This window comes from Schistocerca gregaria, chromosome 1, assembly GCF_023897955.1.
Source record: "Schistocerca gregaria isolate iqSchGreg1 chromosome 1, iqSchGreg1.2, whole genome shotgun sequence".
Classification (NCBI taxonomy): Eukaryota; Metazoa; Arthropoda; class Insecta; order Orthoptera; family Acrididae; genus Schistocerca; species Schistocerca gregaria.
Window position 1 is genome coordinate 196818561 of NC_064920.1, and position 24080 is coordinate 196842640.

The window sequence follows — 24080 nt, forward strand, 5'->3', positions numbered from 1 at the left end:
TCTGGGTACAAGGTTACAAATTGTGAGTTATGTTCAAATTCCACAAGCAAGGCAGGTATAGTCTCAACTTTCTCTGCCAGTCAGAATGATCCCAATATGACTTCCAAATCCAGATGACAGGCATGATTCCTTAAAATGTACATTATAAACTGCAGCTGGTTGGACCTTGCTTGCATGGCTGCTGGAAGAATGAGGCTCCCTAGCATATACAATGAGTGCACAAGGTGATCCTTCTTATCACCTAAAAAGATTTCCCTAAAGGGTGCCATTTTTTGCCATATGTTTGAACTGCTAGCAATTAACTGAGCCCAGAGAGGGGCAGGATGACACCGATAGTTCAGAGATTTAGTGAATCGAGTTGCTGATATAAACCATGTTGTTCTCGACACTATTTAGTACTCAAAGGATCCATCTTGGTTCTGTCTATTTGGGTGGCTGTTCCAACAAGTGAACAGAAATAACACATGGCAAGTCGTTATTACACTGCAAATCTACTTATAGTTCTCACTGCTTTGAGCCCTCAAGAGCTGGAGAACAAAATGATAGGCTGATTGCACTGCAAATTGAAGTGTGCAGCAAGCCATAAATACTAAGAGCGTAATTTCCAAATGGAACCATAAAATGCTGTGTGTTCACTAAGTTTGTCAAGGGAACTACTGCCAGAATTTAAGTAATTTAAGGGGAGTACATATGGTGAAACTGGTCAAAGAGTGACATTTTCTGATTATTATCAATTAATAAGTTTGATCTTTCCCAAATAAGTGCCTGTGTAGAAAAATCAGGCCATTCTGCACTGACTTCCTTAAGTATCTCTACCTCCGGAACTATTCAATCTATAAGGCTGTGGTTCTCAGCTATTTAATCCTTGAATTCATGTTAATGTTTGTGCTACGATGTAGGACGCAGTGTGTAAACACAAATGGTGCAATTGCACATGCATTTTGTGGAGTTACTTTAAGGATGTAGTGTTTTATAGGTTTTGAACTGTCACTACGGTGGTTTGGTGCATTATTACACATTCTTATACCTCTTTTCAACATAATGAAAAGTAATGGTCATTTTAAGAAGCGATGTTTCCATGAAAATTAACATACATCTGAATCACAGACACATGATAAGAACACGCCCACTAGTACTTCGAAGAGGAAACTTGAAAACTGTGCGGATTTCTTTATTCACAAAGAAGGTCTTGTAAATAATTTATGTTGCTTTATTCGATTTGTGTGTGTAAGGATAAGTTTTACAAGATGCTGTCTCATCTAAGGTTTGTGGTGGGCAAATTAACATCTGTGAGGACACATCTGCAAGGACTAGACTTGCTAACAAACTTGTTATTCAGTGCAAAGTTTGCAGGCGCTTTACTTCATTTTGGACTTCTCAAAAGTGCATGAATGATTTGTTTGAGAGCAATGTTAGATTCTGGTATGGAATGAGGTGCTTAGGTAAAGGATCAACTACAGTTAAAATATTATGTGCAAATCTAAACTTGACAAATCCACCAAAGTATATCATACCATCTGCAGTGATGGAAGCTATTAAACCAATATACAAAGTGGTGGCTCATCCTGACATCATTTCCAAATGTGTCTATGGTCGAACGCAAAACCCAAATGAATCTTTCAATAAAGCCATTTGGACCCACATACCAAACAATGTCTTTGTACGAATGAAAACTATGTTTGGGTTTTGTGATGCTGTGATAATATTTAATGATGGTAATAAGAGAAGAATTAAGGTACTAGGTATCACTCCTGGAGCCAACACACCGCAAGCCTTCCAGCAAATGGATTGACTTAGGATAATGAAAGCCCAGAGTGCAGCAGAGGAAATGACTAAAGCAGCAAGAGGCAGGAAAAGAAAGTAGCTTTCAGGTTTGCAGGATGATCAAGAACAGAATCCAGATGATGATGATTATGGGCATGGCTGATTCTAGGAGCTGGCATGCCTCCATAGGCGAGTTAATATCAAATGAAAAGTTTAACCTTGATTTCCTGAAAATTACCTTTTTTTTAAAAAAGTTTGGCCCATTACCTCATGAATTATTAAAGACAAGTATATCTAATTATACACTATGTTACCTCTTAGTATACTGCTGCTGAAGCACCAAAACTTTCTACCTATAATGGTTTTTTACTTGCAGAAGCGAAAGCAGATTTAAGAAAAAAATTGAACATAAATTTTAAAAAACTACTTATTTGTCTATGTATTATGATTCTGGTTCAGTAATCAAAAAAATTTCAGACCTCTGTCAACAGTTCTGAGATAATGGGTTACAAATATTGCAAATTTAGCACTGTAGGTACAGGACGTATGTACTCCCCTTACGAATTACATACCAGTTTTTCTCCTTCCTGGCTCTTTTCATATTTTTGGTATTTTGTCTACAGCTAATCAACAATTCATACCATGTTCCCTGTATATTCTATCTAATGTATCAATGACAAGGAAAACAATCATTTTTGACAAAATAATGTAACTGGATAGATAAAAAAATCTACACACCAAGCAGTGGCAGAACACACGTCCCACTACACACCACACACCTTGCTTGTCACCAATTATGCCACCTTCCTCTATACCAACATCCCCCACATACATGACTTGTCTGCCGCTGAACATTTCCTCAGTCAGCAACCACCTGATTCCAAACCTATGACATCTTTCCTACTCACCTTAATCAACTTCACACTTACCAACAACTACTTCACCTTTCAGGGGCAGAGATACAAGCAGTGAGAACCAGGATGTCCTACACCATTCTCTTCATGGATCACTTGGAGGGGTTTTCCTGAAATCCATATGTCTTCAGCTCCTAGTTTGGTTTAGTTACATTGATGACATATTCACCATATGGACTCATAGTGAAACTGACCAGTTAAAATTCCTAGATTCTCTGAACACCTTCTCCCAATTAAATTTCACATGGTCCTATACCAAATCCCGTGCCACTTTCCTTGATATTGATCTCATCCTCTTCAAAGACCAGCTACACACTACTGTCCACATTAAACCTACTAAAAAACAACAATACTTACATTCTGACAGCTGCCATCCATTCCATGTCAAACATTCCTTCCCATAGTCTTGGGATTCAAAGCAAACTTATTTATTTGGATGCACACTTTTTACGGCAATGCATCACCACTCTCATGTCAGCATTCACTGGGCGCAATTGTCATACCAGCGTAGTTCAAAAGCAGATTTCCCAGGCCATCACATCCAATCCTGCTACTGTTGATCCCTCCAGAAAACAAGTTCAGAACACACCCCTGTCATTCAGTATTATCCGGGCTCTAATGTATTAATCAGCTACTTTGAAAAGGCCATGACTTCCTAAAATCATGCCCTGAAATTAGATCCATTTTGTCCGAGATTCTGCCCACCACACCTATAATAGATTTTCGTTGTCCATCCAATCTGCAATATTCTTGTCAGACCCTATGCTGCTCCTGCATCTATCTCCCTACATAATGGCTCCTGCCCCTGTAACCATTCCTGCTGCAAGACTTGCCCTATGCACACTCCTACCACCACCTGTATCAGCCTTGTAACTCGCAAAACAGAGACTATCAACGGGAGAGCCACCTGTGAAATGACATGACATTTACCAGCTGTGTAAACACTGTTTGGCCTTCTACATCAGCGTAACTACCACCAAATTATTGGTTAGTATGAATGGGTACAGGCAGAAGGTCGATCTGGCAACATGTAATATCCTGTTGCAGTACGAGGGCTGTTCAAAAAGTAAGGTGACTTTTCAAATTGCGCACGCAAAATATATTCTATTATCAATCTTTTTTTTGTGATGTTGGTACACATGTCCTGAACACATGTTCACAGTTTCAAGTTTACAGCATACTTCATTTATTTTTTAAAGAAAGGTTAGATGTGTTTAAATGTGCTCAGCGATTTTCAATTATTATAAAAAAATGGAGCAAAGAATTTGAATCAAATTTTGCGTGAAAAATGGAATCATGTGCTCCAAAACACTTGAAATGTTGACAGTAGCATACAGTGAGTCTGCTATAAGTAATAATATGTTTACAAGTGGTACAAGCTCTTCCAAGATGGCCGGGAAGATGCCAATGATGAACCTCGCTCTGCACGCCCTAGCACATCAACAGCAGATGATAACTTCGAAGCAGTGAAGAAAATTGTTTTGCAAAATAGTCAGATTACCACAAGAGAAGTTGCTAAGGATGTTGGCATATTGGTAGGCTCTTGACATGCAATTCGTTTGGATGTTTTGGGCACGAAACGTGTGTCAGCGAAGTTTGTTCCAAAACTTCTCAATTTTGATCAGAGGAACTGTCACATGAGCATTAATCAGGAGCTCTTGAATGATGTCAATGATGATCCCGATTTGCTCAAAAGGGTCATAGCTGGTGATGAAACATAGGTTTACAGTTATGATGTCGAAACCAAAGCCCAATCATCCCAATGGAAGCATCCCGGAGAGTCAAGACCGAAAATAGCACGCCAAGTTCAATAAAATGTCAAAATTAAGCTCACTGTTTTTTTCAATTACCATGGTGTAGTGCATTATGAATGTTTCTCTCATGGTCGTACAGTCAATAAGGAGTAATACTTTGATGTTATGCGCCATTTACGAGAAGCAATATGCAAGAAACGTCCGTAATTGTGGAAAAACAATTCATGGCTTTTGTATTACGACAATGCACCTGGTCATTCATTGTCACTTGTGAGACATTGTTTGGCCAAAACAATACGACTATCTTGTCCCATCCACCATATTCACAGGATTTGACCCCTCAGACTATTTCCTGTTCCCAAAACTGAAGAGACCTATGAAGGTGCGAAGATTTTCAACGACTGAGGAAATAAAAATGCATCACTGGAAGTACTAAAGGCTGCACCAAAAACTGCTTATAAGAAGTGCTTCAAGAATTGGAAGAAGTGTTGACACAATGGAATTATATCTGAGGGGGATTACTTTGAAGGGGACAACATGAGTATTGTTGAATAAACAAATATTTTTTTTATAAAAATATAAAGTAACCTTACTTTTTGAACACACCTCGTACATGCTCTACAACATGTCAATCATGACCTTGATGCCAGTTTCACTACATGCACCATCTGGATTCTTCCCCCAGGCACCAGTTTCTCAGAACTCAACAGCTAGGAACTTGGTTCTCACCACCCACCGGGCCTTAATTTACATTAATTTCTTCAATCTCAGCATTTCTTCACAGTAACTACTGCTTTCTTCACTCCGTTTAAGCTTTCTACATTTTCATTTTCTTACCTGTCTATTTTTGCCTACCCCTCCCATCTCTGTTATGTGCAATGCACTTAGCTTTTCATTCTTATTAACTCATGCACAATGTTTACATCTCTGTCTTGCATATTACCCCACATTCCCTCTTTAAACTCTCATGTTTTCAAAGCTCGTCCGGTGCAGTCTCCAACAATCAGTCTTCGTTCTCATCCCATCTGGTAAGTCCCCCCTGACTTGCAGTTCTGAGTGACTTTTGCAAAATCTACCCCTTTCCCTTGACCTCTCAGTCCTTTTCCTTCACCCCTCTTCCTTCCCCATCAACCTTCTATCTGAAGGAAAAGCCACTGGCTGTGAAAGCTTGCCTAGTTAAATTTTTAAATTTGTGTTCTGCCACTGCTTGGTCAGTATATATTTTTTTTTATCTGACCAGTTACATTACAGTGTATCAATGAGATGATTGAAGATTTGTCCGGAAATCAAAATGATCATCCATTCGTTTATCTAAAGCAATAAACTATTTGAAGGGGAAAGGGGGGAGGGGGTGATGCAGAGGGACAAAATCTGAATGAACAGACTCGGAACTGAGCCATGATGATCTCCAAATGGAAGTGTACTTTCATGACTACTGCATTTGGTCTATTACAAGGATTTTGGGCAGCTATTAGAGAGCCTCAATTCATTAAATTTTCCAATATGCTGTATGTTTTTAGGCAGTTCACTTCTGTGACTGATGACTGTATCCGAGTTCACTACATACTGGAAGCTACTATCGCTTTTGCACACCTATTCATAGAGGATGAAACTGTGTAATGTTTCTTCCCTGAGAATCTCCTTGTCTCTCAGTATGTGAAAAAGAAATTCTCAATAAGGCCAGGGAACGAGAAAACATTCCATCCGTCAGTAACACCAACAGATTCTATTAAATTAACCACTCTGTGGCTTTTAGCCATTTCAAGTTATCTCCGTTGCTTGTCTCTTAGACAACAGTATTTATTGGGGGCTCTTTATTGACTGAATGTTATTTTCATTTATTTTTTTATTACTTAACCAAACAACATTTCATGTAATTGGTTTCAGTGTCTAGCAGTTGTTTCTACACTGCCAAGGGGAAAAAATGCAACACCCTCTGTTTACTGACAAGTGTAATGACGAATCACTGTAGGAGTATATAACAACAAATTCAAGAAATGAAACAGAAGTCACAGGAAAGGATGTCCCAACAGTCGCACCCAATACGATATGTGCCCCCTCTGGCGGCAAAGCATATAAAGCATCAAAAGGTGCCAATGGCATCCTGTGATAGATTTTCCCAAGCATCTTGTGTATGTTATTATTATTATTATTATTATTTTAAATTTAGCAACGGTCCTTGCAGGGCTTAGAGAAAGAGTATGTTAAGTTTCAACATCACCAAGTCCCATATATGTTAATTGGAGAGAGATCTGATAACCTCACTGGCCACAGTGGTGGTTGTACACCATGAAAAGCACTTTACATCACAAAAAAAAGATGTTCGTGGATGTGTATTGTCCTGCTGGAAAGGCACATCACTTTCCTGTCAAAGCACAGCGATAACATTTCTCCATTTTTTCCAAAACAGAAACGAAAAGATACAGCTGCACAATATTTTGAAACATTTTGAAATCTACCATTTTCAGGTTGTTCAGTATTATGAGCAAAATGTAACTCGTGTGTGTGTGTGTGTGTGTGTGTGTGTGTGTGTGTGTGTGTGTGTGTGTGTAAGGGGGGTGGGGGGCAGCCACGTCGTCCCCTCTATCCCTCTTGCGCGCGCTCACACACACACACACACACACACACACACACACACACACACACACACACACACCTTTTTAATCCACAACCCACAAAAACATTTCATATGTAGCAAGATTTAAGTTTCAGCACCTTGAATCTGTTTGAAATATTCCAATTATCAAGCAAAAATATGCATATTCTTAACACATGTATCTTCAGTGAAGCAACTTGATACTTATTAATTTCTTCAGAAACACAGAGAGTGGAAGGGCATAAGTCACTTTGCTGTTTGCCTGGACATGGCTTTCAGTCAAATGCAATTATTTACATCAAATTTCAACTGTAGCTGCAACATGCTCACAGTGAAGTACTCATTTACACTTTGTAATGATAGTAATTTCTGCTGCAACACTATAACAATATCACTCAGATGGCCACTAAAACAGACACTGTGAATCATATGTCAAATTATAACTACTTGGAGATGAGGTTTACACATCTAAACACATAGTACAGTATGAATTAAATTACTAATACTCATGCTTGAGACACTCCCAAGTACCTAACTTTAAAAAAAAAAAAAATCTACTTTTAATACACTACAATGCCATATAGGTAAATATGAACTGATCTGCGAAGGTCTCTTGCTGACCAGTCTGGTGTGGCAGTTGAAAATAGCAAAACGATAGCCAAAGTTTTCAATTTGACATTCAAGAAATCATTCACACGGGAGAATCATACAAATATATCATCATCTGAACATCAGACAGTTTCCCATATGGACCTTATAGTAATAATTATCCCTGGCATAGAGAAACAACTGAAAGATTTGAAAGCACATAAATTACCAGGTCCAGATGGAATCCCAATTTGGTTTTACAAGAAGAACTCTGTTTTACAAGGAGTACTCTATGGCATTATCCCTTACCTAGCCTGCTTTTATCATGAATCTCTCATCCAGCACGAAGTCCCAAGCGACTGTAAAAAAAGTACAGGTGACACCAGTATATAAGTAGTGTAGAAGAGCAGACCTGCAAAATTACAGACCATTATCTCTAACTTTGGTTTGCTGCAGAGTCCTTGATCATATTCTCAGTTTGAATATGATAAACTTTCTTGAGACTGAGAAGCATAAGTCCATGAATCAGCATGATTTTAGAAAGCATTGTCGTGCTAAACTCAGCTTGCCCTTTTCTCACACAATGTACTGTGAACTATGTAAGAAGGACAGCAGGCAGATGCCATATTTCTAGATTTCCTTAAGATGTCAACACTGTGTCCCGCTGCACACTGTTAATGAAGGTACGAGCATATGGAATAAGTTCACAGATATTTGAGTGGCTCAAATATTTCTCAAGTAATAGAACCCAGTACATTGTCCTCGACTGCGAGTGTTTATCAGAGACAATGGTATTGTCAGGAGTGCCCAGGGAAGTGCAATATGACCGCTGTTGTTCTCTGTATACATAAATGATTTGGCAAGCACGGTTAGCAGCAATCTGCAGTTGGCCCTTCCGATCTCTTATGTCATTACAGGGTGTATACACAGACAAGGAAAAAAAAGTTCCCGGATTTACTGGTTAACAATACACTTTGTCCCGGGTGAAAACACACTTTTTCCGTGTTAAGTGGCAATATATTTTCCCTCAAAACTGCAAAACTTATCAATCCTTTGAATGGTTATTGTTTTATACACGGTGTAGAATTTCCCGGCACTTTGGAAAACGAAACTCAGGGAAAAAGTCACGTTTTGGAAATATCTTTGATGTGCAGCAACATGTACACTGCGTATTTTCGTATTACGAAAGTATACATTGGAATTCCACCAAACACCGCATGTTACTTTCCTAATCACCGAAATCGAGATTGTGATGTGCTTTTGTAAGCCACTCATAACTCATGTCAAGTGATCTCGCCAGTCGATGACAGTGGATATTCAGAGTGTAGAACATGTGATGTAGTCAGCCAACAGAAACATCACTGTTAAGTAGCATGAACACACAACTGGGAAGGTTAATAGTTTACATTAATAGACATAGTGTTTCTACAAGAAAGGCAAAGCTTTCACATATAGTATTGGTCTCTAAGGTCAATAAGCTGTAAGAGCTAAGCTTTCGCATACAATGTTGATCTTTTCTGCACGTGTTACAGTTTAAGATATATCACATAAATGTGCCAGTAAAAGTAAAATAAATGTCTGATCTTCAGGGTTCGAAATTATTTTAAATGGCTCATCATCAAAATGATGATTTTTAAATTAGAGTAAAACGCTCTGTAATTTAAGAAATTCATGGTACATTTCTTGCACATAGTTCAACCTACGTTAAAGGATATTTACTCTGAAAGTAACTCTGTTCAAACTACCATTTGCTATATTTCTCCTGACTTGTTAGAAACAGGTTCGTTTCAGCAGGTGCCAGGTAACAGGTGACACCGCGATTGCGCAGCTACCATGACATAGGAAGCCTGTATGTATGTACGTGTAAAACATTGAAAGATCATACATTATGTCTTAAAAGAAACAAGACGTCAGAGGATACTCCAAGAGCATCGGAATTTCGTGGACCATACTAAAATGTGCACATTTAAAGTGCATACTTAAAGTGCATATTCGTGTGTCCAGATTCCCAATGAAGTAGACCTCGACCTGATATGAAGCTACTCAGTGTGGTTTTCGGGATGTAAATTTTCTTGGAGCATCAGTACTGTATTATATCATGTTTGGTTCTTTATTATGACATAATGCCATACGTGCTAGAAAATGAAAATGTGTACCTGAAATGCAGTAAACAGTTGAAACTAGCCAATACTGTGAAATCAAACATTTCAATTACATTGACTGTCTCTGCAGAAAAGGCTAATAAAAGTCAAATTTTCATAGCAAACAGACAAAAATAACTTAATTGTTCTGCAAGGCATTTAATGCTTGGAAAAAAAATTAAATCTGAAACTAATAACATATTTTAGCCTTCCGTAATTATGTGAATGTATTTTAATTCACTTGATAGCTCCCAGCCACAGGTATCTCCTTTTTATTCATTTGACGTGAGAGTCAGCAAAGGGGAAACAGCAAAATCACTAAATGTAAACACGGATCACATGGATACTACCCACTACTACTCAGACTGCTCTGCGCCATCAGCCCCCGATCAACAATATCTGCTAACCGGGTTAAAAAAAAAAAAAAAAAAAAAACGAATTTTCAAATATATGTTCACCTTGTAGCGCACATCTTTCTGAAAAGTCTGAAACATAAAACGTGTGTTCGAGGAAACGTAAGACGTGTTATTTGGTCTTCAGTGTGCCAAAGTGCAGTGCCACACCTCTTCATACAGCATTCTTCTGTCACGCATCACTATATTTCACTCTGTGGAATGGAAATGTGTGTATTTCGTAATCAATACTATCAAACTGTATTCAGGACAGTGGAAATTGAAATGTCCTGTGGTGCCATTCCTGCTCCCAGTCGGCGGGTTTGGCAGCATGCCCTCTTAAAAAAAAAAAAAAATCTCGCAATTAATAGCAGATGGGATGATTTGTAACCGGGAGAACAAGAACTGTTCAGGAAATTTGCACTCTTTATTGTCGATTAGCTAATAACTTGCTGTTTTGTGTGACATAAAATTAAATATAGGATACAAACAAGCAATAAAGACAATAGACAAGCACTTTCTTCAATCCTTAGCTCCTAGCATTTTTTTCTCTCTAATCTTGCTACAGCTTTACATGGCGTACTTTCCTTTCTGCGAAAGAATCTATGAGCTCAAAGTTCGCCATATGTTTTGCTACATGAAAAATATAAATGTCGTTACCTAATACTTAAAAAAACTTTTAAAACAAATAATGCCCAAGACTGGTGTGGTTTCTCAATATGATAACGTCTATTTTGTCACTGTCTTTTAGATAAAACAAAATACACCTTTCTAATATTGCAGCAATTTTGCAAGACACACCAAATAAACAAGACTGTTTTGGCATAAACGGACATTTTCATAACACAACATAATATATTTCACGAAGTACCAATATCAAATGCCTATAGGGCCAACTACAAGCAAAAAGCTTTATGTTAGGAAATAGTTTCACATTTCATTCATATGCACCAGTTTCTGAAGCATGAGATCTAAAAGTAGTATTACAAAATTTTTATATAAATTTGGAATCGTCTTACTCTTCCATAATTTGTGTGATGTCCACGTTTCTTCTTCTTCTTCTTCTTCTTCTTCTTCTTCCTTGTTCTAACAAACAATCCTATCACCAATTCTGTAGCTATACCTGCCATTGTCAAAATTTGTTCGCTGATTATCTTCACTAACCCTGCTAGTATCACAGGTTTAGTTATCCTGCCATTATTCTCCGGTTAGGCATTGTTACATGTCCGTACAACACGTTTTCCGTGTTACTTCCAGGATAGAACTTAAGCGGCTGCTAGTCCAGGACTGTACAACTGGTCATTACTAGTGCAGCGATCTGGCCTAAAATTTTCTGTCCAAATTTCATTTTCTTTGATACACCGAGAAGATAATATGTAATCTTTCTCAACTGTTATTCCTGTTCATCATTTATTTTCATTCTGGTAATATGAATCTATGGATTTCGCTAGTAATTGTAACAATGCTGATCATTTGGAAACCCAATCAACCACATAATCAAGACAGCGATTGGCATTCATTCGTTTGGCTTTACTCCACTCAGCACGTATAGCCCTGTCCCATTTTGTCTGCGGAAAGTTTATTTCCAGATGCGACGAGGATTCTCCTGACAGAGACATCACGTACACCATGCACGCATTCAAAAATCAACTTATGATTCATTCAGAAATCAAGTTAAAATGTGTTCAAAAACCAATAGGGATGAGTTTCGAAATCATATGAACAATCGATAGACCAACTTGCGCTGGATGATAGGTGCTTTGTGAAACAAGTTCCCCCCCCCCTCAAGAATATGAATTTTGGGGCCCCTTTTCCCAGTAACATGTAGCTGCTTGCTGCAACTGCTCGCACAGCCAACAGCCACATTCCTGTGGCCAGTAGCGGGAGAATCTACTTACTCAAAAGCGAGTCAACTGCGCATGCGCTTGTAGCTGCTAAAACTAATCTAATGTAAACAGTTGTGACTTCACACTCATCGGAGCGTGTGTCATCGTATACGGCGCATTTCCTTTGCAATTTAAGTTATTTTCTCTTTTTTCTCTCATTTATGTTTCATTGTTGAAGTATTATTCTGCAGTAGTGGGATACAGTAATATCCTCTTTTTAGAGTATCGGTTCTTACCAGTCAAAACTACAGGAATTTAATAGAAAACTAAAACAATGAAAAAATTCCCAGAATTCTAAAAATTCCATGATTTTTCCCAGTTTTCTCCTGGATGAAAAAATTCTCGGGTGTTTTCCGGATCTCCCGGGTCGTATCCCTGCATTAATATAGTCGCAGAGCACACAGTTCCATATGGAAGCAAGCCTGAAGATATATTTTATTTGGGAAGAGAGAGGTACAAATCTTCATCCAGCCATCACGATTTATATCTGGTGTCAACTGGTGAATCACAATGTGTCATTCAACAAGGACACAGTCAATTTCCTGTCTTTGGTATGTCCACACATGCTGGTTACCACTACTCTCATTACTTCATTATTACAAGACAGCAGTACAAAGCTTTGTTCTCAGATCATCCAAAGATGAAAAGGGAACTGATAATACCCCTGAAAACAAGTTTGGTGCATCCGAAACATATAAAGAGTCATGATGTTGTTGTTGTTGTTGTTGTTGTTGTGGTCTTCAGTCCAGAGACTGGTTTGATGCAGCTCTCCATGCTACTCTATCCTGTGCAAGCTTCATCTCCCAGTACCTACTGTAACCTACATCCTTCTGAATCTGTTTAGTGTGCTCATCTCTTGGTCTCCCTCTACGATTTTTACCCTCCACGCTGCCCTCCAATACTAAATTGGTGATCCCTTGATGCCTCAGAACATGTCCTACCAACCGATCCCTTCTTCTGGTCAAGTTGTGCCACAAACTTTCAGAAAAGACTTCCTGACACTTAAATCTATACTCGATGTTAACAAATTTCTCTTCTTCAGAAACGCTTTCCTTGCCATTGCCAGTCTACATTTTATGTCCTCTCTACTTCAACCATCATCAGTTATTTTGCTCCCCAAATAGCAAAAATCCTTTACTACTTTAAGTGTCATTTCCTAATCTAATTCCCTCAGCATCACCAGAGTTAATTCGACTACATTCCATTATCCTCGTTTTGCTTTTGTTGATGTTCATCTTATATCCTCCTTTCAAGACACTGTCCATTCCATTCAACTGCTCTTCCAAGTCCTTTGCTGTCTCCGACAGAATTACAATGTCATCGGCGAACCTTAAAGATTTTATTTCTTCTCCATGGATTTTAATACCTACTCCGAATTTTTCTTTTGTTTCCTTTACTGCTTGCTCAATATACAGATTGAATAACATCGGGGACAGGCTATAACACTGTCTCACTCCCTTACCAACTGCTGCTTCCCTTTCATTCCCCTCCACTCTTATAACTGCCATCTGGTTTCTGTACAAATTGTAAATAGCCTTTCGCTCCCTGTATTTTACCCTTGCCACATTTAGAATTTGAAACAGAGTATTCCAATCAACATTGTCAAAAGCTTTCTCTAAGTCTACAAATGCTAGAAACGTAGGTTTGCCTTTTCTTAACCTTTCTTCTAAGATAAGTCGTAAGGTCAGTATTGCCTCACGTGTTTCAGTATTTCTACGGAATCCAAACTGATCTTCCCCGAGGTCGGCTTCTACCAGTTTTTCCATTCGTCTGTAAAGAATTCGTGTTAGTATTTTGCAGCTATGGTTTATTAAACTGATTGTTCAGTAATTTTCACATCTGTCAACACCTGCTTTCTTTCAGATTGGAATTATTATATTCTTCTTGAAGTCTGAGGGTATTTCGCCTGTCTCGTACATCTTGCTCACCAGATGGTTTTGTCAGGACTGGATCTCCCAAGGTCGTCAGTAGTTCTAATGGAATGTTGTCTACTCCTGGGGCCTTGTTTCAGTGCTCTGTCAAACTCTTCACACAGTATTGTAGCTCCCATTTCATCTTCATCTACATCCTCTTCCATTTCCATAACATTGTCCTCAAGTACATCGCCCTTGTATAGACCCTTTGTATACTCCTTCCACCTTTCTGCTTTCCCTTCTTTGCTTAGAACTGGGTTTCCATCTGAGCTCTTGATGTTCATATAAGTGGTTCTCATATCTCCAAAGGTCTCTTTAATTTTCCTGTAGGCAGTATCTATCTTACCCCTATCGAGATAAGCCTCTACATCCTTACATTTGTCCTCTAGCCATCCCTGCTTAGCCATTTTGCACTTCCTGTCGATCTCATTTTTGAGACGTTTGTATTCCTTTTTGCGTGCTTCATTTACTGCATTTTTATATTTTCTCCTTTCATCAATTAAATTCAATATTTCTTCTGTTACCCAAGGATTTCTAGCAGCCCTCGTCTTTTTACCTACTTGATCCTCTGCTGCCTTCACTACTTCATCCCTCAGAGCTACCCATTCTTCTTCTACTGTATTTCTTTCCCCCATTCCTGTCAGTTGTTACCTTACGCTCTCCCTGAAACTCTGTACAACCTCTGGTTCTTTCAGTTTATCCAGGTCCCATTCCCTTAAATTCCCACCTTTTTGTAGTTTCTTCAGTTTTAATCTACAGTTCATAACCAATAGATTGTGGTCAGAGTCCACATCTGCCACTGGAAATGTCTTACAATTTAAAACCTGGTTCCTAAATCTCTCTCTTACCATTATATAATCTATCTGATACCTTTTAGTATCCCCAGGGTTCTTCCATGTATAAAACATTCTTTCATGATTCTTAAACCAAGTGTTAGTTATGATTAAGTTGTGCTCTGTGCAAAATTCTACCACGTGGCTTCCTCTTTCATTTCTTATCCCCAATCCATATCCACCTACTACGTTTCCTTCTCTCCCTTTTCCTACACTCGAATTCCAGTCACCCATGACTATTAAATTTTCATCTCCCTTCACTATCTGAATGATTTCTTTTATTTGATCATACATTTCTTCAATTTCTTCGTCATCTGCAGAGCTAGTTGGCATATAAACTTGTACTACTTTAGTAGGTGTGGGCTTCGTATCTATCTTGGCCACAATAATGCATTCACTATGCTGTTTGTAGTAGCTTACCCGCATTCCTATTTTCCTATTTATTATTAAACGTACTCCTGCATTACCCCTATTTGATTTTGTGTTTATAACCCTGTAGTCATCTCACCAGAAGTCTTGTTCCTCCTGCCACCCAACTTCATTAATTCCCACTATATCTAACTTTAACCTATACATTTCCCTTTATATTTTCTAACCTACCTGCCCGATTAAGGGATCTGACATTCCACACTCCGATCCGTAGAACGCCAGTTTTCTTTCTCCTGATAACGACATCCTCTTGAGTAGTCCCCCCCTTAGATCCGAATGGGGGACTATTTTACCTCCGGAATATTTTACCCAAGAGGACTCCATCATCATTTAATCATACAGTAAAGCTGCATGCCCTCGGGAAAAATTACGGGCGTAGTTTCCCCTTGCTTTCAGCCTTTCGCAGTACCAGCACAGCAAGGCCAATTTGGTTATTGTTACAAGGCCAGATCAGTCAATCATCCAGACTGTTGCCCTTGCAACTACTGAAAAGGCTGATGCCCCTCTTCAGGAACCACACGTTTGTCTGGCCTCTCAACAGATACCCCTCTGTTGTGGTTATACCTACGGTACGGCTATCTGTATCGCTGAGCCTCCCCACCAACGCCAAGGTCCATGGTTCATGGGGAGGATAAAGAGTCACAATGAGCCAAAAGCAGTTGCTACTTGTCAGCATTTCCGTGATAAATTAGTCTGTGGCAGACACTTATAATCAGAGTATTTTCAAGCTTACAGTCCTTTTCACTTGTGCTTAGTTATCTTTGACTTTTTTTTTTAAGATTATCAGCTGACACTGGGATATTTTTTTGCAAAAGTAAGAAATAGTAAGAAGAATGAAAAATTTTTCTGATGCATCAGCTGAATGTTATACAAGACAAGGACAGTTAGCTCATAGATAACAGGAGAATAGCTGGAATCTCAAGAACGCGGAAAGTTGGCATAGTGATGACTGTGTGGATGCAGAACTTTTAAATATATTTTGTGGTACTGCTGAATATGAAGATATGGGCAAATAATTGTGATTAAATGCACTAGCAGCAGTAAATAAATTGGGTGATACTTCACGTAAGCAACAACATGACATGCATTAACATCTATTTACAAAACAAGAATGTTTGCATTTTCATCCTACTAGTGTTACAAAGAAGGATTTCTACAGATTACTACTCACAGATGTCACTTCAGTTTGCCGCTGATAATTGAGAGGAGAGGCAGATTTATTTCAACGACAGACTGTTGCCACACAGAAAGAGACCTATCTTAGAATCATAAAATATTTGGAATGGGAATTTGTCATTTAGACAATATATGAAACAAAAGGCATAAATATAGAATCAAGGTATACATACTGAGCAATCAAGGTTGTTTTTATAAATAAGTGCGCTGTGTACACAGGACTGTTGGATAATACGAGTCAGGGGGATAGCAGTGAATCACGCTCAAAAGGCGGTTTCACATTTGATGGAAGAGAAGCTGAATGTTAGCCTTCATATTTACTTGGATAGTCTGATTAAATTAGCTTTAGTGTTAGCTAAAAAACATCTGAATTTAAAAATGCATTCCACTAAGGTTAGATAGGCGGACTACCCACAAAGTAGTTTTATTTCTACATTAAAATGGGAAAAACAACCATTACTCTGTATTCGTACGACATGATGACTGGAAAATGGGAGAATGGATGAGAGGGGCTAGTTACCGACAACACCCAAGGACAGAGACTGTCCAAATCAGTTTGCATTTTGATTAAAATGCAGTACAGTCACACATACTTAGTAAACATTTTTGAGTCATAAAGAAAATTCATAACAGGTCCTCAGATTCTGTTCCAGAATATCTAAAATCTTTGAATTTTTTCACTAAGTACTGAAAGATTATTAGAACATATTTATTCTTCATCGAAGATGCATACCTGATTCTTGTTTGAGCTGCATTTTGTTTGTACAGTGGAACCTTGCATAGTCAGCATAATTTGTTCCAGAATCTTACTCTTACCAAGGTATTCCATGCAAAAGAAGTACTCAAAGTTTTATCTTATCCGTGCCATTTATTCAAAGAAAATTATATATACAGTGTTATGCACTTTATTATTCACTATACATAACTAATTCTTTTTTACTAGGAAGCTATGCATAGTCATTTGTTTCTACTGACACTTCAACACTTGTGAAAGTGTGACACAGCATTATCATCAAATACATTTGTAGGGCATGTAGCCATTGCTTTATTGGAGGGGGGGGGGGGGGGGGGGGGGTGATGATTTCCAATGTACTATGTATCCAACTCCCATGCTCACAGCATTTCTCTTGTTGCTCAAAAAGGTTGCTGCTTTACTGTTACCGCATCCGCCTTCCCCCCCCCCCCCCCCCCCCCTCCTCCTCCTCCTCTGAAGAACTCCTTGCCACAACTTCTTGCTGTGAAACACACTACAATCCCATAAGCTCTTCGGTGATCATTTCTTAGCTATGATTTCCACAAGTTCATTGATATCATTGTTATCCACTTCTAATCCCATGCTCTTGACCAAAGACACAATCTCGTTGAGTACAGGCTCTGCAGGTACTTAGTCAAACACCTCAGAGTCACATTAGACATGCCAAGAGATGAAAACGTTCACTTGAAATTCAGTGAAAAGTTGAAACTCGCCAATAGTGGGGAATGAAACATTTCACTTCTAATAAACTGACTGACTCTTGGGGAAAAGATTAATAAAAGCCACATTTATTTAGCAAGCCGACAAAAATAACTTCATTGTTCTAAAAGGCGACTGACTGCCAAAAACGTGGGAATAAAATAAAATCAGAAAACAAACGAACAACATATGTTAGCCTTCCATAATTATGTGAATGTATTTTAACTCACTTGATAGCTCTCAACCATAGAAATACATTTTGTTTTCATTTTATCTGAGAAGCGTAAACAAAGGAGAAACAGCAAAATCACTAACTGTAAACATGACTTACATGGACATTAACCTCCTCCCCAGTACAATCCACACTGCAATGTGCATTTGTGAATTTGGCAACTTGGGCACACCAGAAAAAAATTTTCAGGATCAACTGGCTGCTTGTTACTACTGCTGACACAGCTAACAACCATACTTCAAGTAGCCAAAAGCGGGAGAAGGGACTGCCCACTCACAACTCAACTGCGCAAGCATGAGAGCCTACAGGCAACCGGCCAAACAAACTTAATGTAAACAATTTTGACGTCACGCTCGTCGGCAGCAGCTTACTGTTATGAAGTATTGTATAGTCTTCGTCCTAAAGCCTTTGATACATTTTGCTGTTTATCAGTTCTTACCAAACAAAATTACAAAAATTTAACTGAAGACTAAAACAATGCAAAATACCCAGAATCCTAAAAAATTCTTAAAGTTTTCCCCAGTTTTCTCCTGGATGAAAAAATTCCTGTGTATTCCCGGTCATCCCAGAGCATATACACCCCGTTATTTATCAAGGTTTGACTTGGGTTTTCCTAGCCTGTCCCTCGTCCTTGAAAATTTAATTACAGGTAACATATAAAATTCACTACAACTGCATGAAAATGTCTTGGCTGTCTCACTGTATTACCTCTAAAATGCCAAATTAAAGAACAATACCACTGACAAAAAACATACAGATTAAAAAGTAAGTATTGGTGGGACTAACTACTGCTTTGCCCATGACCCACTTGCTATGTGCAAACGCTAACTGAATGACCAGGTATTCAGCTTTGTACATATACATGATGTACATAATGGACTTATAAAACTTCTCTTGTGATTTTCTCATTTGTGATCCCGACATCGTGGCCTCCCCTTGCAATTACAGAATATGAACTTTTAAGATTCTGAACAATTATTATGTAAGCTCTTAGCTCTCACATTGACAAGCATTGATCTTGTGGTTAGTTTTGCGCGCTAATGACCACACCAAATGGACAGTGGTACCCAGAAGAATGGGTATTGTGATAATCAGTGACAAAAGTCGAAAAGTACTCACAGCTGAAGAACATTATAAAGTGCAGACTGTCTCCTCTAGTAATTTAGCTCTATGAAATCTAGAGAAACTGAGCTGAACTGTGTGATCAGAAACAGATTACTGGTAATAGGTACAAACCTATCACAAGTAGGTGTAGGACTGAAAAAAAAATTCCTTAAGAATAACACAGAAAAAGTATCAGTATACAAAAAATAGGCCTCCACTCTCATAGCAAAAATATAATTATTTCTCTCTGACAATAATGAGTGCAATTATTGAAGGTATTAAGCAGTAGTTGAAAATAAATGACATCTACCTAGAATAATGTGGGAAGAGAGAACTTTCACAATAGTTGTGGTTTCTCTACTAACTTAATTCAAGTTAACAGTTATAATTATTTACAGAGGTAGGTTGACAGCTACTTCTGTTAATTTATACCTTGACTTGATCCACAGCAATGAAGTGTCTCCTTCGTGATGAGATCTATGGAACATCATGTATGAATGAGTTAATATACAAGGCTCCAGCAACTAAGAGGATAACAGCAAAATACATTATGTAGATAACAAACTAAGTGACGTGAAATAATAAAGTGGCAACATCAGAATCTGACACATGACAAATGAACGATGCAATATTTTGCTTCAGAGAAATAATACAGACCTATAATTCTAGGTACAAGAGCTGGTGTCACCTGTATTACAAGGCATCACTAAAACTGGCAGCATCACAAGCTGTAATCATACAGTACGACCATTGGAACACTAGTAATGAATATAACATTGATTTTTTTCTTACATGAGCTGGTCCTGTGTGATTACATACTCCATCGCTGGTAGCATTCTGATAAGTATGTGGAGAAAGAGAAAGAGAAAGAGAGAGAGAGAGAGAGTGTGTGTGTGTGTGTGTGTGTGTGTGTGTGTGTGTGTGTGTGTGTAGGGTGCCATGATATACGAGCTGCATTATATGCAACTCCAACTGAATCATGTTCTGCTCCATTGCACTGGTAAATTCACAACTTAACAGCCAGTCTTATATTGCATGGAAAAAAAAAAATATAGTAGCTGTCACAATTGAGATTCTAACTCTAAAAAGAGGGCAAATTATGGAAAAAAGGGCAGGTGTACCTGAGTACAACATATTTTTTGTTACAGCATTTAGTTTTTTTCCCAGTAATGTAAGCCAAAGGAAAGTGGTGATGAGAGCTGCTTGAACATGTAAACATGAGATATGAAACACCACACTTTCCTTTAAAAAATTGAGACCATTTCTATACTCCAATTAAAATTACTTTGTGATTGACAGATTACAGTGGCAGGATGGTGGGCAGAAGGTCAGTGTCCCCAGTGTGCGACAACCACACTTTCCAAGATGCTGAACATTCCTACAAAACAGGTGACAGAGCTACGATTGGATGATGGCTGTCCCTTACCACTTGACTAACTAGAAAAGTCAATCACAAAGTAATTTCAATCGGGGTGTAGCAATTCATGTTTTGAGCTGCATTGTGCTCAATATGCATATCAATGGTAAATTATAAAGGTGATTGTGAGTTTCATATTGGATTTATCTTTTCATTAATTTTTCTTAATTACTTCAAACAGACAAAGGACTGTTTCAGCAAAGCATACACCTCCAGCTGACAGCCTTCCTTAAAAAGAATATTAACATCAACAGTATAAGATTCTGTTTGTTTATGTCTAGATGTGAGATTTACTAACACAATAAACACACCTAAATAGTTAATGTGATTACTAAGTACCTTGTTGGCAGCAGGGGATGGTTGGCTGCCAAGATCTGTGACATCAGAAACAGTAGTTACAACACGGTCTGGGGTACCATTGGTAGAGGAATCCAGTGCAGCTGCAGCTTCCGCGGCACGCTGCCATTCCTTCAGAGTTGCCTGAGAAGCATCACACTGTTGCTTGAACTCTGTCCATGAATCTACTTGCTTCAAACATTGCTGGCATATCAGAGAAGGCAGTCCATCACTGTGTGTGACCTGTAACATGATCTTTGGTTAGCTTTAATATCACAATTAAAAACACAAATACGTAAATGGGGCGTGTTTGCAATCGGACACAGCACCCATCACATATGCGCACATTTATACCATTAAACCTTTATCATCACCCAGGAAATATAAACTATACTGCAAGTTGAGAGAAAATTGCATTCAATTGTCCAAAAAAAGAAAATTAAAAACTTAGAGAAAAGAAGGTGTCTTACACTTACCTATATGGGCTAACAGAGATATCGTGCTATAGTGGTTGACAAAACAAACTTAAATATAAATATCTTAAGACATTTACAGAATATGAAACAAAAATCATCAGTTTGCAGTATCATTAAACAGATCAGTAAAAAACTGTTGGTGGTGATGTGACACCTAGGGTACCATAGCAAGGAAGTATTTCTTAGCACTGCTGAATGTTGCGTATGAATGAAAATGCCAGCAGTTTTGCCTTCCTTTAGGAGTTTTACACTTCCCCACCATTCACTTTCAATGAATATCTTTTTATGTGCATTATTCCAGGTGAGGTCACTTTAATTTGTGCAGCAAAACTCACATGTAGATTTGCCTTGTTGACGACTTCATCAGCAGCAGTCTGGAAGTGAATGAAGTCTTTTTGCTCTGGTCTGTATATGGTGAATAGTAAAGAAGGGTGTGCTGAAGTAATTACTTCTTGTAAACCATAACCTCCTTATACTTCTCTATTATTAAGGCACAATTTTTATCACAAGATAGGAAACTGTGGCCAAAGGCCACATACTTATATACAATCAAACAGGCAACAAAAAAGTACAAACTTGTATGAATACACAAGTACACAGTTGTTTTGTCCACAGCAGTTATCACTCCAAATCACAAGTTTCTTTTTGTTTTCAGTTACAGTGAGGGTATTTTTAGTGCAATTCAAAACATGGAGCACATATGATACTATGTTGTTTGCTTCACAAGATCCTTCATGCTTTTCTCCCCATTACATTGTTGCCTCACTGTTGTTATGAGTATGGATGTGAGTACTACCCTGGTTCTTCATTTCAGTGCATGCCTAAATATTGCACTTAAAAAAAAAAACTCTCAAATAATATGGTTTACAGAACTCATAGCCCAAATATCAGCACTTCAATGTTCCCAAGTAGCCTAATCCTTATAACCAATGATTCTATCTGGCATTATTATGTCGCCATTTTTTTCACCAGCTATCACTTACTAGCATATGTAATTATGTCAATGGGCAAAAGTCAGTAATTGTAATAATCCTGGCAGTCTTTCAAAATGTAGTTATATAAAAATAAAAGATAGTAAAAGTATTATGTTACATTCTATTGATCAAGGCTGTCAAGAGATCAGGTACAATAATATTTTACAGATTACATTATTCTCAAGGCAATCTGTCAGGCACTATAAATAATTTATATAATCAGATTTCACGTATGAAGTATAAGAATGATAGGCCTACATAATAAGTAGGCATACTTCCCAATGAATATTTTCGTTAAACTGAAAAATGAACATACACGATTTTTCCTGATGATATACCATTGTGAACTATATCAGAAATTACGAACTGATATTCTATGCATGGACTTACTCTTCTTTGTCAAAATGCAGTGTCATATTGGTAATAATGTTTCACTCCGAAACACCAATATGGGACGTTTACGATGCAGCTTTTCTAGTTCAACCAATGATATCATTATCTGCACTATTCTTTTGTAATGAAAGCTGTGGTGACAGGTTCCTTTCTAATACAGCCTGGAGACTTGGTTAAACCGGAAGACAGGAGTCCGGTTCCGATTCAGCGAAGGCATTGAATGTGTTGTGATAATCTATTTTACTTTATTTCTTAGATTGTACATTTAGTAGTTATATTTATATCCACACTGAAAACCCAATTTTCTCACTGTGATCTGATGTTTTTTCAAGTTTTTAATGTGTCAGAAGCTTACTCAGGCCAAAGCCCATAGCCACATTGGGTACAGATACTTTGATAGTTAAATACAAGGTATTGTATAGTGTATAGTCACCTTAGTGGTTACAGAGGTCTGCCAAATAGTTGCCTTGTTGACAGAATGTTCATATTGTCTTCATCACTGTCCATTAACAATACAGACAGACATCATCATGGACCAGAAACAGAATTTCTTGTTGTTCTTTAACACAACAAAAACTGAAATATGGTATGCAACTTTCTAATAGAACTCCAAAAATAGCAGCCACAACAGAAAACATTGGTAGTGGTTGGAGTAAGTCACACAGCCTGTAGTGTCACCTCGAAAGGCACAGTACACACTTCATCAAGCTACATAATACTGGTCTCAGTCATAACAAAGCATCATAACAGGTCAAATCATTATTTCTATCTTGGTACAATGGTAAACTTTGTCAAAATTGTCATCTGAATTAGTATCAAAGAAAACACTGCACTGCAGTACACTATCACATTAATTCAAAAGTGTGTGTTTTCTACTACATACATTTTATACTCAAAAACTAACAGCAAATAAGGATAGATATGATCAAATTTTATAGAATCACTCAAAGCAACACTAGCACAAGTGTGTTTGTCTGTATAGCAATCCGCTATGGAAATTGCAGTCTCCCAGAGAAATATTAAGGAAACAACTTACACCAGAAACAAATTTGCATAATGCACAATGCATGTACTACTGTTCAATACAATTTCACTTAGTACATAGTCATGCAAATGACATGTATTATCAGTATTGCAAATGTAGAAGACCATGATGGGCATTGTTAGTAAATTACAGTAAATGTGTTACAAGTAATTACATAAATCTGCAACAAACATGGGGCAGCACTGGTTGCATGCAATCACTGCAATCCACTCCAGAATGGCACATAAGAAACTTCATGATTTTAAAAAGATTACAGTGAAATAA

General features: G+C 38.0%; 1 protein-coding gene across 4 annotated transcripts in view; it reads right to left on the minus strand.

The window, feature by feature from the left end:
* The window catches only part of LOC126336544 (zinc finger protein 184-like), a 167985-nt gene that overhangs the window by 138818 nt on the left and 5087 nt on the right, over positions 1–24080 (minus strand). For 2 of the 4 annotated variants that reach the window (XM_050000367.1, XM_050000396.1), the window contains exons 2-3: positions 20932–21171; positions 19608–19652 (exon numbers count right to left, since the gene is read on the minus strand). In XM_050000367.1, coding sequence (XP_049856324.1) covers positions 19608–19652; positions 20932–21171 — 285 coding nt within the window. Of the gene's footprint in view, positions 1–19607; positions 19653–20931; positions 21172–23204; positions 23297–24080 lie in introns of those variants that run through there. The other 2 variants (XM_050000386.1, XM_050000377.1) reach the window with 2 other exon arrangements.